Source organism: Neovison vison, chromosome 13 (assembly GCF_020171115.1).
Source record: "Neovison vison isolate M4711 chromosome 13, ASM_NN_V1, whole genome shotgun sequence".
In the NCBI taxonomy this organism is placed as follows: domain Eukaryota; kingdom Metazoa; phylum Chordata; class Mammalia; order Carnivora; family Mustelidae; genus Neogale; species Neogale vison.
In genome coordinates, this window is record NC_058103.1 from 21,236,371 (window position 1) to 21,254,274 (window position 17,904).

Below are 17,904 nucleotides of genomic sequence, written 5' to 3' on the forward strand. Positions count from 1 at the left end.
AAGTCATCAACTTCAATTTCTACATTCTAAAATGAAGGTAGTATCTGACATTTAAGTTTAAAAAAATACACATGGGTGTACTCTGAATCTCTTTAAATCCAGGATAAATTTTTCATTTATTGCTTCTGGAGACTTCTCCTCTCCCCTTTCCTCCAAGAGTTACACCACATTTTCTTTTATTGTTTTTTTTTTTTTAATTCTGTACTCAAAGTATTTCCATGCATCTCAATATAACTACATATGGAGGTAATTTTTCTCCCTCGTCCTTCAATCTTTTTACAGGTACCAAGTCTTCACATACCAATCTAACATATACATTTCTAGAAACATCTCTATTTGGGCTCTGAGAAATAAATTTAACTGTGCTTTGAAGATACTAATGCCAGAGAATCTCAACAATACTTGGAAAATTATATGCAAGTAGGTTCATGACATTAGTATCTAGTATAGACTTCACGTATGGTATTCCAAGAAAATGTGCTTCTTGTTGCCATTTGATAGGCCTACCTAGTTTCTACATCTAAAGCCTCCAATTCCCACTATGCCCCAGAATCCAGCTATAGCCCCACCAGGTTTCTTCATGAAATCCTAGTTCTGCATTTCATTTATTTTAAATAAATCTTGTCCATATAGGCAAATGTGAGATAATCTAAGTCTAAGGACCACATTAACAACCACTTACTACTGAGAAATACTATTCAGAAATATTAATATTCAGATTTTATGAGATTAATAGAGCTCCCTCTACTGGCAAAGTGAGAAATGTAGTTTCTACACAGCATACATGACACAATAACCACCTGCACACCTCTGCACATTCAAGACACTATCAGTAAGTATTTGTTGAGTGACACACCATACACAAAACACCTTTTATCATCTTTAAAAAAAAAAAAAAAAGGGGCGCCTGGGTGGCTCAGTGGGTTAAGCCACTGCCTTCGGCTCAGGTCATGATCTCAGGGTCCTGGGATTGAGCCCCTCATCGGGCTCTCTGCTCAGCAGGGAGCCTGCTTCCCTCTCTCTCTCCCTGCCTCTCTACCTACTTGTGATCTCTCTCTGTCAAACAAATAAATAAAATCTTTAAAAAAAAAAAAAAAAAAAACACCTTTTATCAATGCCTACTGGGGCATCTTCGTGGCTCAGTGGGTTAAGCCTCTGCCTTCAGCTCAGGTCATGATCTCAGGGTCCTGGGATAGAGGTCCGCATCGGGTGCTCTGCTCAGTGGAGAGCCTGCTTCCCTCTCTTTCTCCGCCTGCCTACTTGTGATCTCTCTATCAAATAAATAAATAAAATCTTTAAAAAAAAATGCCTACTAAAAATTTCTTCTTGTATTTTATGAAATAGCCCTAAAATGAATAATGAATTAAAGCAATTATTTCATTAAGAGAACCTATAAAACTGGTTTGACGTCAGGTCCTGTTTTGTAGGTTCCCTGAAACAGCTGTCTACCTATATCACTATCCTACATTCTTATTAAATTATGTAACTTTTCAATGTTCATTTACAAAGCATGCATAGCTTTAAAAAATATCAAAACCAGAATAAAATCTTGCCATCTGCAATGACATGGATGGAGCTAAAGTGTATTACATTAAGTGAAATAAGTCAGAGAAAGACAAATACTCTGTGATCTTACTCATATGTGGAATTTTAAAAAGAAAACAGATGAACATATGGAAGAGGGAAAAGACAAAAAGGAGAGAGAGAAACAGGCCATCAGAGACTCTTAACAAAAGAGAACAGACTGAAGGCTGATAGAGGGAGGTGAGCAGGGAATGGGCTAAATGGGTGATGGGTATTAAGGAGGGCAACTGTTCTGAAGAGCACTGTGTATTGTATATAAGTGATGAATCATTGAATTCTACTCAAGAAACCACTATTGCACTGTATGTTAACTAACTAGAATTTAAATTATTAAAAAAAAAAGGGGGGGGGTGCCTGGGTGGCTCAGTGGGTTAAAGCCTCTGCCTTCGGCTCAGGTCATGATCCCAGGGTCCTGGGATCGAGCCCCGCATAGGGCTCTCTGCTCAGCGGGGAGCCTGCTTCCTCCTCTCTCTCTCTCTCTCTCTCTCTCTCTCTCTGCCTGCCTCTCTGCCTACTTGTGATCTCTGTCAAAATAAATAAATAAAAATAAAAATAAAATAAAAAAAAAAAAAGCTTAAAAAAAAAAAAGGAACTCAATCAATCAAATGGTTATCTTTGAATCAGGAATAATTCGAACAAACAAAACAAAAAAAAACCCTTTTATTTGTAAAGAGCCTACAGTGATTATATTTCAGAACATATAAAATACATGGATAAACACTGATACACCAACTAAAATACTAACACCTTTTATTGACAGATGTTTCTGATGTATGATCTATTTAAATACATGCTCTTTAGAATCAAGACATAACAAAAAACTAAGAGATGTGCCACTAATTTTGACTTAGTCTCTTTAAACACTATTTTAATTCAAAATTTTCTTCCAAACACTAAAAATTCTTAGAAATCAGAGGGGCCTACTCCAAGTAATTCTACAAAATTTTCTATTTTAAAAAGGACAAAAGTCAGGGCGCCTGGGTGGCCCACTGGATTAAGTGGCCAATTCTTGATTTCAGCTCAGGTCATGATCTCAGGGTCCTGGGATCAAATTCCGTGTCTGCCTCTGCACTCAGCAGGGAGCCTGCCCCCTCTCCCTCTGCCTTGCCACCTGCTTTGCATGTGCACACGCTCTCTCTTTCCTTCTCTCTTAGATGAATAACTAAATCTTAAAAAATAACTGGGTGGTTCAGTTGGTTGGACGACTGCCTTCGGCTCAGGGCGTGATCCTGGAGTCCCGGGATCGAGTCCCACATCAGGCTCCCAGCTCCATGGGGAGTCTGCTTCGCTCTCTGACCTTCTCCTCGCTCATGCTCTCTCTCACTGTCTCTCTCTCTCAAATAAATAAATAAAATCTTTAAAAAAAAAAAATAATAAAATAAAATAAAATAAAAGGACACAAGTTATTCCTCAGCAAAGTCTCAATAGTACCAACTGCAATACAGATCCTACAGTGAGACTTGCATTTTAAAAAGTGGAGGGTAAAATGAAATTTGGGGCCTGAGACTTGAAATAGAATTTTCTGAATGATAATTCTTGTGATGCCATGACAGACTAGAATTTTGTGATTTATGAAGAACTGATTCCAGCAATTTGAACTAGAAGGACAAATAGATATCCTTGATTCTTTTGTGAATTTAAAAACTGCAACTTCTACTATCATGCAGAAATTTGTAATTCTGTCAAGCTATAAATTTGTAAGGCTGGTATATTTAAAAAGGAGTCATCTGTCTGGTAGGTGAGCCCTGTTTCCTATCTGCTTATCAATCACAGATGAGCTCTGAGGTTAACTATTCATTACTCACCAAACAGAAGTGATTTTTTAAAATACTGCTTTTTCAGGGCACCTGGGTAGTGCATTTGGTTAAGCATCCAACTTTTGGTTTTGGCTCAGGTCATGATCTCAGGGTTGTGAGATCAATGGAGCCCTGCATCAGGCTCTGCATTCTCTGCATTCTTTCTCTCTCGCCTCCTCCCAACCCGCCACCCCTCCACACATACGTACACCCAGGCATGCCATCAAATCAATAAATTTTTGAAAAATACATATTTTTGCTTTTTTCATTTTAAAAAAAGATCTGAAAAAAAAAAAACCTCACTGCTAGCATTAGACTAAGATTTTTTTTAAGAAGTGATTCTTGCCTTTAAGTAAAAAATATGGCTGGATTTAAGAATAAAATGTCAGAGATGAGACTCCACTAACATTCTATTTACTGTAAAAAGAACAAAAAGCCATTTATGAGAATGCACTGGAATAACTATTCTAATAAGACTTCATTTTAATGTCTTATTAAAAAAAAAAACAACTTTAAGCAAATAGGTAAAGACTCTCTAAGAATCTGAAGTAGTTTTTCTCATTTTAGTTATATGGTACTGTATTCGATGGGAAATATCACATGCCCTAAATGAAATTTGAAAATTTAGTTATGTTCAGTGAATATCCCTTAGAAATACCAAAAGACTAATGCATAATAAACTCAACTGGTTAAAATGTATTTTAAAGTAGTGATATACACATTGTAATAAATCTTATTAAGCTATTCTATGGTTAAATCAGAGCAAAAATTTTCAAAGGTTTCACCTTAAAAACAGTTATCCTGAACTATCCAAACAGTTCATTTTTATTTTTAAAGTATTAATTCTAGTAATTAATGGGTCTTCTGAAACAGAACTATAATTGGCACATTATGTTTGGTAGGTCCCCTAAACTGATTTTCCAAAAATAGCTTGGAATGAAATAGCTCTCACAAAGCATCATTCTTTTGGTATTTTCAACAGAAAACTGCATAATTTTATGAAATCTATGTTTAAATACAAAACTAACCTTGAGATCTACTGCTAAATCCAGTAATTAGGAAACCAAATAAAACAGCTATTTTGGGAGCGCCTGGGGGCTCAGCGGGTTAAGCCGCTGCCTCCGGCTCAGGTCATGAACTCGGAGTCCTGGGATGGAGCCCCGCATCCAGCTCTCTGCTCAGCAGGGAGCCTGCTTCCTTCTCTCTCTCTGCCTGCCTCTCTGCCTGCTTGTGATCTCTCTCAATAAATCTCTCTCAAATAAATAAATAAGATCTTCTAAAAAAAAAAAAAGAAAAAACAACAGCTATTTTGTTCAAGTCTTGAATAAACTTCAAGTTGTTAATACACAACATACCTGGGCATAATCACAATTTTGAGTTAGAATAAGTAGAGCCAAACAAAGTCTTATGTTCTGAGTCTTACCATGTTTGATGCATTCATATGTTGTATCAGCTTAGAATCAGGAACTATAACTTGTGGTGCAGCAGCTATTAAAAAAAAAAGTGCAAGTACAAACAAGGAACCATGACATGAGGCTGTTTCATAATCCAAAGAATACTATACAATGCTGACAACTTATTTCTTGTTTCCCACATTCAAATGTATTCACCCATTTGATACCTCAGAATGTTATAAATTTCTATAGCAAGTAACAGCTATGATATACCCATCTTATACTGAAAACATCAATTAAAAAGATTTGAGTAACAACACCTAAGAATACAAGGGAATTGGGGAACATGAAGTAGTGAGATACCTATTACCTACACTTATCCAGCTCTGTGCATTCTTAAACTGGAAATTTTCAAACACAAGTTAATTGTCTTACTAACTCAATTCTGTTTTATTGATATAAGGTTACTACTGTTAGAATGAGTTAGTAGTCCATTAAGAATGAACTCAAAAAAACTATTAACTAGTTGTTTTTAATCTATATAGCCCTCTTCTCCCATCTGGTAGTTGCCAGAATTTTAAGTTACATCCACCAACTTTTTTAAAAATATAAATCAGAAATAATGACAATGTTAAAAAAAAAAAAGTAAGAAAGAATGGCAATGTTACATAAGAACAAAAGGAACTAAGTGTTTGATTCCGCAAATTTCAGAGAATAAACAGATAATCCCATTATCCTAATATTCTCTGAGTGAAGAAAATCAAATTTTAATTTATGATGACCTAAAATCCTAGTGCCAGCCCTAAAGGCAATAGGAGGAACAGTCATCAAAACGGATCAAAAAGTAAGATGATTTGATCCAGGAACAGAATAAAACCAAATATTAAAAGTCTTATTTGGTATAAACCGTAAAACAATCCAAACAGACATTTCTACCATACATTAGTTACTATATATCACTATCCATTTGAAGTCTTATATATTCTCAGGTACTCTCAAATGGGGCAAATGGGTAACTAAACCATTATCTTAAAATAAAACTTTTCACTTACCTTCATTCTCCTCGCCAGTAACAAGATTTACAAAACTAAAATACGTTTGAGTTTCAGCTCAGGTCATGATCTCAGGGTTAAGTTTTATACATTATGTGTCATGACCGAAAATACTTACTACATGTTATAGGCCAAACTTCCTAACCTTCTCAGGGCCCAAATTTTCCTTAGCATTGAAATGCTGGAAGAGCTACTTCACAAAGCCTTTTATAAGGCTTCAATGAAACAAATCTATAAATTCACTTGCACACTACAAAGCACTATGGACACACTCTATAAATACCTGATTTTTCTTACCTTCAAACCAAGTAATATAAATTAAGATATGTATATACACTCTTCACTTAAAAGAAATCTAATTTCGTCATTTTACATTTAAAGTACTAGGGAATTGAAATCTCAGACTGCCACACTTAAAAACTCCCCCAGTGTTTAAGATATATTTATAAAAACCAATTCAAATGTCTCTGAAATAATAAATCAATTTCATAAAGAAAGTAAATAACAATTTTACCATATAAAATAATGAAATCCTCAGTAAATAAATCTTTGTAGATCTGATGTATTTTAGGAAATCTACCATTATGTAGCCTTCTCAAAAGAAAATATTAATACACTTACATCATCTTATGCTCTCAATTGGTTAACTACTTGTTTATTACTACTACAATCCAGAACCCATGTTTTATAAAAAAAATTTGTATGTAAATACACATACACAGACAACCCCTCAGTCTTTTCTTCAGAAAGAAAAAAATCCACATTTCTCTTCTCTGAAAATGACAAATTTCATTTCCAAGTTGTAAGCAGAAAAATACATCCAGTCTCACCTTGCTGTGATGCAGGAATAAGGACCTGCTGGGTCTGCGCTTGCTGAGGTACTGTCTGCTGTGGCTGAGTTTGCTGATGGTGGTGGTGGTGGTGATGTTGCTGCTGCTGGGGTTGATGCTGCTGCTGAACTTGCAATAAAAGCTGCTGCTCTTCTGAATGAAATCCATCTACTGCCCTAGACTGCATTAGTTTATTCTCCCACAACTAAGGCAAAGAAAAGTAAAGAACATTCTAAGTCAATGCTAGTAAAGGTAACTCCAGCCACATGGACAAAATATATTTTACTAGTCTGTTTAAAAAATTCTCCCATTTTCAATCTTTATTTTCTCCTCTCACCCTAGGACAGCTATTATAATGGGGAAAAAAATCATATACAGGCAAAAATAAAGAAAATATTTATGACTATTTCATACTTTTCCCTAACACAGATCCTAACAGACTTAAGTGTTCAATCTGGAGAATCTCAACCCTTATAAGAAACTGCCCAAGAAAGAAATAAACAATTTTTTAAATATACAAAATGAAATTAATTTAGTTATTTTGGGGTGCACCTGGGTGGCTCAGTCAGTTAAGCATTTGACTCTGATTTAGGCGGTAAGCTCTGCACAGTTTGACCCTCCTCCCAGCCCCCACTCCTGAGGACACATATAGTCTCAAAAAAATAAATATAATATTTTTAAAAAGTAAATTCAGTCATTTTGTACACATGCGCCTAGCCCATACACACACTTTGTTTTCTCCCCTAGGATATCCTTTTGGAATACTGCCTAACACACCTGAGACTTCTAAGAGATCCTTCAAAAAGGTCTTTTTACCATACTCACAATGATTTTTACATCTTCCAACACTTCGAACTGTTCCAGAAATTCTGTATTTGTAGCTACATGCTAATAACAATTCCAGCATATCTCTAATGGCTTGCTAAAAAAGTAAACTAAAGGTCAATCTCCCAAAGCAACAACTCCCCTTAGTAAGCTCACTGTTTAGATCTGCCTGAAGACTACAGAGATACTAACAGTATCTCCCTCCACTGGTTGTCGTGAAGACTCAGTAACATATTTATTTAAAACGTTTATCAGAATCTAGCATAAACTCAGTGACCAATAAATGTTAGTTTTCATTATTACAGTGGTGGTGCTATTAATTGTGTAATAAAGCATTACACTAGAAATCAGAAACATGGTCCTGGTTTGGCCACTATTCGGTTTTGTGGACAAATTACCTAACTTTCTTGGGCATTTTCCTCATCTAAAAAGAGGACAAGTTGATTTACTTCTAAAATCACTTCCGGCTAAGAAATCTTAAGTCTCTGAAAAATCTCAAATTAAAAACAGCTAGAATTCTACCTAGGGTAACAAAGAATTACTTTTGGAGAGCTCAAGTTGTATCTGGTTTATCTCTGTAGAGTAGGCATTTAGCACAACACACAAGACAAAATGGACACTTATTACTGTCACTATCCCTTCCAAAGCATTGTTCCAATCTGTCCTTACTGGTATGGCCCTGGTTCAAGTCCTTTCCTCCCACCAGTACTACCATAAAGTGTAATGACTTAGCCCACTGAGCTCCCCATATCAAGTCATAAATTCTACAAATAATTACTGACATCTCCTATATACTAGGCACTATTAGAGGCACTGAAACAGTGAACAAACCTGACAAAATCCTTCCCCTCACAGAGCCCACAATCTAGTGAAAATTTGCTCTTCCAATCTATCCTCTATAAATCAGTGGTCCTCAAAATACTGTCATCAGCATCACCTGAGAACTTGTTAGGCATACTAATTCTCAGGCCCCACGCCAGACCTACTGACTCAGCAACTCTGGGGATGGAGCCAAAAATCTGTTTTAATAACCTGTCCAGATCACTTTAATGCATACTATTAAAGTCTAAACCAATGCTTTTCAAAGTGCATATTGCAACCCATTAGTGGGTTGTTAAAAGTCAATTTAATTTTTTTTTCTTTTTTGGTATAAGTAATTGAATTAAAAAGAAAATGTCAAACTGTGCCTCTATCAGGTCAGATTCTCTGCAACAGCAGTCCAAAAATCTGCATTTTAACTAGCACCCCAGAGAATCATTCTCACTTTGAAGATTAAGCTCCTTAATACAGAATTACGTTACCTCTCTAACTGCTACTATGACTCTCATTCTACTTTCCTAACAGTGTCAACGTACTTGAAGTTCCCTGAATATAGCATACCTATCTCATGTCTAAATCTTAGTAAACTATTCCCTCTGCCTAGCAGTCCTCCCTCATGAGTCCCTAAACAATGGATATGTCAAAGTCACATAGCCTCAAAAGATATCACTCACTGCCTCCAAATCCTAGAAATATATTTTTTTAAGATTTTATTTATTTATTTGACAGAGAGAGAGGTCACAAGTAGGCAGAGAGGCAGGCAGAGAGAGAGGAGGAAGCAGGCTTCCCACTGAGCAAAGAGCCCGACGCAGGGCTCGATCCCAGGACTCTGGGATCAAGACCATAGCCAAAGGCAGAGGCTTTAACCCACTGAGCCACCCAGGCGCCCCTCTATCATACTTTTCACACCAAATCTACCTTCTCTACTGAAGTATGAACTCCTTCAAGGCAGAGACTGTCTTATTCAGGAGGCAACAGAATGACTAAGAGCTTATCAGACATTTAATATTAATTTCAAAGAAGAGAAGGGCAGGGTGCCTGGGTGGCTCAGTGGGTTAAGCCGCTGCCTTCGGCTCAGGTCATGATCCCAGAGTCCTGGGATCGAGTCCCGCATCGGGCTCTCTGCTCAGCGGGGAGCCTGCTTCCTCCTCTCTCTCTGCCTGCCTCTCTGCCCACTTGTAATCTCTCTCTGTCAAATAAATAAATAAAATCTTTGAAAAAAAAAAAAAAAAAAAAAGAAGAGAAGGGCAAACAAACTGTTGTTTCTAGCTAATGTAAGGATGCTACTGACATCTTGGCCAAGACAATTTTTATTGTACAGGTAGTGCCACAGGAAGTATACCCCCCACCCCCTAAAAAAAAAACAAAAATCCATTCTGGGCTGTAGCCGACTAAATGCCAAAGGTGCCCACTAGACATTAAGACAAGCAAACATGGCCCCCCGCATTTCCAACTGCTGCAGGTGGGTAGGGAGCAGAGGAAAAAGGGGTGTTGGAGTAGGCCACGGAGAATTCACATTTACCAAGTACCAAATACTGTCCCAGGTAACATGAAAAATACAAATACAATACTGTATAAATATTTAGCATTAAACTTTAATATCAAATAATATAAAGTTCAAACTGACTAAATGTTTTGTTTTTATCCAATTTTTTATGATTTTAATTGTATTTATCAAAATACTCTACTTTTCAAATATCTCCTATTTATTTTTTTTAAGATTTTATTTATTTATTTGACAGACAGAGATCACAAGTAGGCAGAGAAGCAGGAAGAGAGAGGGGAGGAAGCAGGCTCCCTGCTGAGCAGAGAGCCTGATGCAGGGCTGGATTCCAGAACCCTGAGATCATGACCTGAGCCGAAGGCAGAGGCTTTAACCCACTGAGCCAGCCATCCAGGTGCCCCCGAATATCACCTATTTAAAATAAATAATGCAATATTGTTTTCAGCAACAGTAATCATATTAATACTACTGACAACAATCAAGAATACTGAATTGTTACATATTTATTTATTTTGCTTAGGAAACAGAAGAACTCTTTTTCTTTATTTTTATAACATTATTTTCTCTCCAACACAGTAGCTATTATTTCTGACAATCTTATTTCATCAATCTTCTGCCAGGTCCCTAAAATTAAGACACGGAGAAAATTCATTTTCTATTCCCCAAATGGCTGTAATGTACGTATCTATAGAGCATATTAACTAGATTAATATAGTATTAGTATTAATCTGTATTCTTACTCTACACTTTCCAAATAACTTTACACATAGACTCATTTTTACAAAATCCTGTAAAACAGACATTGTTACTATCTCCTTTTTACAGAAAAACAACAACAACAAAAAACAGAAGAAAAATAAGTTAGATAACTTATCCAAGACCACCAACCAAGAGCAGGCAAAGTGGTATATAATCCAGGCAGTCTGACTCCAGTGTTCCCAGTCACAGAACCTGGACCCTGAGAGTGAAGACTAAGTCTCCTTTAAATTCTACACCCTAGACCCCTTGCTTGCCACATCCTAATCCTAGTTCTGGTCCAAGTTTTAATCTCTACACTATATTGCTGCTATCACAGCAGGTCCAGTCACAACTCTGGTACCTTCCTTTTCCCTGGTAAGTATTATACATGTCATCTGAAGACAAAAAGGCCTTTGTTAAAGTCTGTACTATTTGCTAAATAATCTTATCAAAGCATATTCCTTCTGAATCTATTTTTTGACCTATAAATTTGTGATTAAGTCTATGGTTTCCTGGCAGTTTACCAGGCTAGAAATTTGAAGGATTCTACTTCCACAAAACATCTAGTTCCTGAATAAATACAAGAAAACTGCATTTCTGGGCTCCCGTGAAATGGGGTTGGGGTACGGAGATCACCCCAAGGAAAATGAAGTAGAGAATAATAAATTATTGTTCAAGTTATGGCCCAAGTATTTATATACAACTAGAGTATATTTAGAAGAGTGGTTCTCAATCAGAGGTGGCTTTGCCCCCCAGGGACATTTGGCAATGCAGAGAGACATTTTTAGTTGTCAGAAATGAGCAGTAAGTACTATGGGCATTTAGTGGGCAGAGGCCAGGTATGCTGTTAACATTCTACAATGAACAGAACAGCTCTCTGCAACAAAGAATTAACAAATGACAGTAATGTCAAGGTTGAGAAAACTGATCTAGAGACCAATAAACTGAGTTTCAGATTTGTCTCCAACTGAGGAAATTATTCTCACTTTACTTCATTGAGAAGAGAGGCCAAGTTTTATATGTACTTGCTATTTAGATATGGGTAGGTCTGACAGTGTGGAAATGAGGATGACTTTAAATCATTCAATTTAAACAGGATTTGTAGACTGTCATTCCCACCCATAATCACTCACTAATCCAAAACACAATTTACATTCAAATACAAATTAAAGAACATCAAGACTATGTTTTAGGTGTTTTTTCTATCTCCCATAGTTTATACATTAAAGTAGGTCCAAAGTGTTTCAAGAGATAACCTCTGAGAACTGGATTGACTTTTTTTAATTACCTCTCTTCCAGCATTATCTAGTTAGACTTCAAATTACATGCACAGTCCTTACTCATCTTAATTCACCACTGTATCCTTCAGCAGTGGTGAAGTTTTTGATAAGAGTCTGTGACACAGCCAAAAAATGGGGAGGAAGGGGTTAGAACTAGACAAAGTTCTTTGTGAATCATAAAACATAAAAGCAATGTTAGTTTTTATTAGCAAGATGTCTAAACCTGTAGAATATAATACAGTATCTAGCAGCCACACATGGTGATTTATTTATTTTTACTTTTTAATACACGGTGATTTAAATTGCAATTAATTATAATCAAAAATTTAGTTCTTCAGTTCCATTAATTACATTTCAAGTGCTTAATAGCCACATGTCGCTAGTGGCTACCATACTGGAGAGGACAGATACAGACCATTTATCATCACAGATAGGGCATATTCTGGAAATTCTGAGATCTTGAAGAAATTCAGTAAAGAGAATTAAAATAACATAAATTCCATTTAGTGTAACAGTGTATTTTCAAACACAGTTACAACCCACAACAGAAGAGTATGCCCCATCTGAAAAACGGCAAAAATATTAAAATACTTTGTTCTGTTGGGTTCTGGAACCATGTTTGTTATTAACTAACTTAATTAAATATTTACTGAATACCAACCACATATGTGAGGCACTGTGCTAGAGACTAGGGATTCAAAGTTGAATAATTCACAATTTTTGTCATTAAAAACTAGCCATCAAACAATGTATAAAACATACATAATATTCATATATTATATACATTATGTATCTATTACACTAATATATTTGAAAAATCAAGTGTAATAAAAAGAGAGTGAGATCTATTTAATCTCAAAGACAGCTCATTCTCTTTGGATAATGTTTGATGCTAGTGGGACCAGTAGGAAAAATCAACTCCCCACACTTTGTGAAAAGCAAGAATAGATAACCAACAACCTGGAATGACTACCAATTTGATTTAGAGTGGATTAAAGAACTTGGAGCTGATTTTCTACATTTAAAAATGTTATATCGGGGGACCTGGGTGGCTTAGTGGGTTAAAGCCTCTGCCTTCAGCTCAGGTCATGGTCTCAGAGTCCAGGGATCAAGCCCCGCATCGGGCTCTCTGCTCAGTAAGGAGCCTGCTTCCCCCTCTTTCTCTGCCTGCCTCTCTGCCTACTTGTGATCTCTGTCAAATAAATAAATAAAAATCTTTTAAAATGTTGTATCTTGGGGTGCCTGGGTGGCTCAGTGGGTTCAAGCCTCTGCCTTCAGCTCAGGTCATGATCTCAGGGTCCTGGGATGGAACCCCACATCAGGCTCTCTGCTCAGCAGGTAGCCTGTTTCCTCCTCTCTCTCTGCCTGCCTCTGCCTACTTGTGATCGCTGTCAAATTTTTTAAAAAAAATCTTAAAAAAAAAACAACAACATTGTATCTTCTAAATAAGGTCAAAGTACCTCAAGGAAAACCATTATATGAGCGTAAGATAAACTGCAAAGTAGCTCCACATAACACAAAGGGATCTTACTCTCTCATTCATATCCTGAGACACTTTATGCTACTTAAGCAGTTTATATTGCGATTCTTCCATCTTATGCCTCAAGAGCTGGCATTCTTTTGCTTGTATTTTAGGATGCCTACTCTTCACTTTTAATCACACCATCACATTTGATGAACCATCACATTTGTCTCAAGGTAAATACAAATTTCCTCATCTCACTTAAATCTATGTGTTTCCTTCCTTGCACAGGCAGATTCTTATTAAAAAGTCCACAGAAGCTACCCCCAGATGCCTAAACACTCTAAGATTTCATGACCGTAATAAAGCTGAGGTTTACTTTATTTGAGGTAAGTTCCTAAGCTGCAGTCTCCACACTGCCACTGAATAGATAAATAATAAAGTTCTTAACATTGACTGTGATTACTGATTTGTACATAGTCCTCAAGGATATCAATACCCAATTTTTAAGCCAGCAGTTCTAAAACTTTTTAGTCTCAGAATCCTTCACTACTATCAAAAATTACTAAAGACCTCAAAGAGCTTTTATGAAATTGTAACTAAGCTGGGTATTTTGTTTACAAATTCATTTAAAAACAGCAATGTATCCATCGCATGTTAACATAAATAACACATTTTTAACAAAAATAACCAAATCAAAGTTACTGACAAATAGTTTAAAGGAAAAATAGCTGGGTTCTCCTATCTGCTTCTACAACCATCTTATTGTTTTGGTTGAATATATCAAGAAAATCTGTCTTCCCACACAGTTGGGATGCTGATGGTTTCTTAAAAGGTAGCTACAATGTAAAATCTGAAACCACACACCAATGAACTTTTTGTACTCTTAGATTAAATCCATTAATTTATCTTTCACTTTGAACAAGGGATTTTGCAACATCATGCATTGGTCATTTGGAAAATGTAAATTCAGTGAATTATGTGATATTTCAAATATTAACACATTTCATTAAAGGTATCAAATATTCTGATTTCTTAAAATTAACACTGATCTCATCTTGATTCTTCAGTACACATCTTTTTTTTTTTTTGAGATTTTATTTATTTGACAGAGAGAAATCCCAAGTAGGCAGAGAGGCAGGCAGAGAGAGAGGGAGAAACAGGCTTCCCACTGAGCAGAGAGCCCAATGCAAGGCTTGATCCCAGGACCCTGAGACCATGACCTGAGCAGAAGGCAGAGGCTTAACCCACTGAGCCACTCGGACACCCCAGTACACATCTTTTTTAATATTCACTGCATCGAAATGGGAAGCATACATAAAGCACTGTGCATATGAAGAGTTACCTCAAAGAAAAGTACTTGTGCAGTTGAGTAGCAAGTTTAATTGGCCACTTTTCATGGAACACAACTTTTACTGAAAACATGACAAACTCTGATTATTCGGATGGACATTTGGCCAATCTCACTGACCTCCTGAAAGAATCTGTGGGGAAACCTTGGGATTTCACAGACCTTATTTTGAAAACTACTGTTCTGAGCAATAAAGCAAAATATTCAATGATTTCATGAGTTATTACAACACCAAGGAAACACAAATGTTAAATAAAAATATCTAATTATCATTGCATAAGTCCAAAGAAATCCAAGAGATAGAAAACCAACACCCAGTGTAAAATAGATCATAAACCTAATATTTGGCCTACATTAAAAAAAAAAAAAACTTAAAAACACAAAACTATTTTATCAAAGCACTTATTTAATCTCCACAACATAAATACTTCAGATTTTATTTATTTACTTGACAGAGAGATCACAAGTAGGCAGAGACAAGCAGAGAAAGAGAGGGAAGGAGGCTCCCTACCGAGCAGAGAGCCCAATGCAGGGCTCGATCCCAGGACCCTGAGATCACGACCTGAGCTTCAGGCAGAGGCAGCCGCCCAGGCACCCCCATAAATACTTTTTAAAATATAGGTACATTAAGATCATTAAAAAAGTAAAAAAAAAAAAAAAAAAAACAACTGTACGTATGTTAAATAATTAGACCATAAATACACAATGTTAATGGTCCATTAATAACAGTGAATGCTATTGCCAGGCACTGTGCTTAATAAGCACTTTATATGGTTATTGTATTTAATCCTCAAAACAAACCTATAAGGCAAGTCTGACCAATTCCTGTATCACACATAATGGAACTGAAATACAAACAGTGTGCCTAGGAGCAGAGGAAGGATGGATGGTAGAGCGATCTAAAACTAGCATCCTTCACCCATCCACATACTGCCTCCTGTAGCAAAGTTGAATGTTCACCCCATGGAAAAATTATGGATCAGTCCCTAGCTGAAGAGAGGATTTTAAGGGGCAAAAAAAAAAAAGGCATGACTATTAAAAATAACAAAAAGAGGCAAACTCACGGTTTTTAGTTCCATCAGAACTTGTTCATCAACTCCATCATCCAAAAAGATGTCTCTTACATCATTAATAACATCTTCAATCACAGATCTGTACAATTTAGGCTTCAAAGGAAAAATAAACAACTTGAAAAAATCATTTTTCACATATTCCAAACAAACAGTCATTTTTCCAGCCAAACACAATTTATTTTAGAAGCTATAACTTAAGATATGGCCATCCTAACAATTACCATTTGCTTCAATTAAAATGGATTATTTTACGACTGCATATTTTAAAATAAGTCTCAAAGACCAATACAATTCAAATACAGAAGTCCTTATGCACACAAGATCCACACAATTTCCAGTTATAATTTCCTATGTTGTTATAATTAAAACACCTAATATGACCCAATAAATAGCCTTATGGGTTGCTTATGTCTGGTACCTATTATTCTTCCCTTTGTTTGACCCCTGTTAGATCTCACAACCTCCTCACTAAGACTTAAACTAGAGAACCTTACGTCCTGCAGTCATTTGCCTGATAACATCTGCAACCTAATTTAAAAATCACATAATTTCTATTTTCTGTTAACCAGTCTGTACCTTTAAGCTATACCATTAAATTGTTCATATACCCACAATAACAGGTCTCAAAGGCCCAGATGAACAAGGCACACTGACCTCTTTCCCACGATTTCTTTCCTTTAACAACTGCCCAGATGATGCTATGAAACAGAATCATGGACAGCCTCAACGTTTATTTTTCTAATTATTATTATTACTACTATTGTTGGTATTACTTAGGAAGGGTTGGAGGGGAAGATTGTTCTAAAGCTTGCCAGAAGAATAAAAGGAGAAAAAATGTGAAAGCACTTTCAAAAGTATAAAGTATTTTTTAAAAATCGAAAGGTAATGGACAATAATTTGCCCAACCCACATCCTATTTTTAACATGTTAGGCAAGAAGTTTGCATGTCAGTATGACAGAACTAGAGCTATCTTGTTATAAATCCTAACCATTATCTCACACAATTAAGGTTATCATCCTTTTTCTTTTAATGTTTGTTATTATTTGTGTTTTATAACCTGCTTAAAGTAAGAATTACTGGTTCCCCAATAAAACCAAGGGTTTGCTCTCATAACCAAACCTCAAACAGAAATGCTTCACTAGCATCTCTTTCAGAAATATTGTTATCACAGAAGAACCATCTAAGAAAATGCGTTTCTTGCACTGCCAAAACTACAAATAACGAGTTCCTCTGTATAACTTACCTCAACCATTAAAATCTGTTCCTTTTCATCACAACCAGAAAAACAATTCATATACCTGGGTTCTGACCTTTGCTATTCCACACACTAACCTGCTTTATTTTACCAAATTAACCTCTGTAAACTATTAAGTTATTCACGTGCAAATGTGGAACTCTCTAGGATCTCATTTTAACATTCTGATTCTATATATAAAGAAATTGTCACTGACTATAGCTATCACTTTATCTATGCAGATTTAACCACTGAATTACAAAAATAACATTTAAAAAGTGGCTTTTTTAAGCCAATAATGATCCTTAAAGCACTATTAAGGTGACGGTATAATTTTAAATTGTTACTATGAATCTTAAGTTGATGATATAAATTATTTTTTTCATCAAACTGGACAGCTGGTGTTTTATGAAGTCAGTCACTCCTAAAAATCTGCAGCTTGGAGATCCAGAGATTTACAGGTACAAAACTTGCTTTCCTCTGGCACTCCCTATTTAATGAATTTATCTTGTTTTAGGATTTTGCTTATGCACCTTAGTTAAGTTACAACTTGACCATTTAGCGGATTCATAAAAGCACTATAAAGGGAAATGTGTATTCTTCATGACATACACACACAAAGAACAATTTAGCAGAATTCTTCAGAGTTGATAAGCCCCCGTAATACTGATGAGGACTATCTGAAATAAGCAATTTCCAAGTTATTATTTAAAATACTAAACCTTACTTGAGCCAAAGTTTTTGCCTTTTACAAAATACAAAGTAATTTAGGTTTGTCCTGATTTTCAAAACACAGACATTCCAAACTGGTAAATTAAAGAACCATGACTGTCACTACCTAATGACTATTTAGAAGGTTCCTTTCAAAAGTGATAGTTCCCTGAGGGAACACTGGAAAATAAATCAGATTAACATCCATCTAGAATATTAATATCCAATGAAATAAACTGCCAACTTACAA

General features: G+C 35.9%; 1 protein-coding gene and 1 non-coding gene across 2 annotated transcripts in view; both read right to left on the reverse strand.

Annotated features, from left to right (window-relative positions):
* GTF2A1 (general transcription factor IIA subunit 1) overlaps nt 1-17,904 on the reverse strand; it is a 45,026-nt gene that overhangs the window by 24,977 nt on the left and 2,145 nt on the right. Inside the window, exons 2-4 of the mRNA XM_044231964.1 lie at nt 15,700-15,801; nt 6,657-6,861; nt 4,804-4,868 (exon numbers count right to left, since the gene is read on the reverse strand). Of these exons, the coding sequence (XP_044087899.1) occupies nt 4,804-4,868; nt 6,657-6,861; nt 15,700-15,801 (372 nt within the window). The remainder of the gene's footprint in view (nt 1-4,803; nt 4,869-6,656; nt 6,862-15,699; nt 15,802-17,904) is intronic.
* LOC122894745 lies at nt 5,461-5,604 on the reverse strand. Its single transcript, XR_006381817.1, has one exon. It is a non-coding gene; the product is annotated as a small nucleolar RNA SNORA79 (small nucleolar RNA).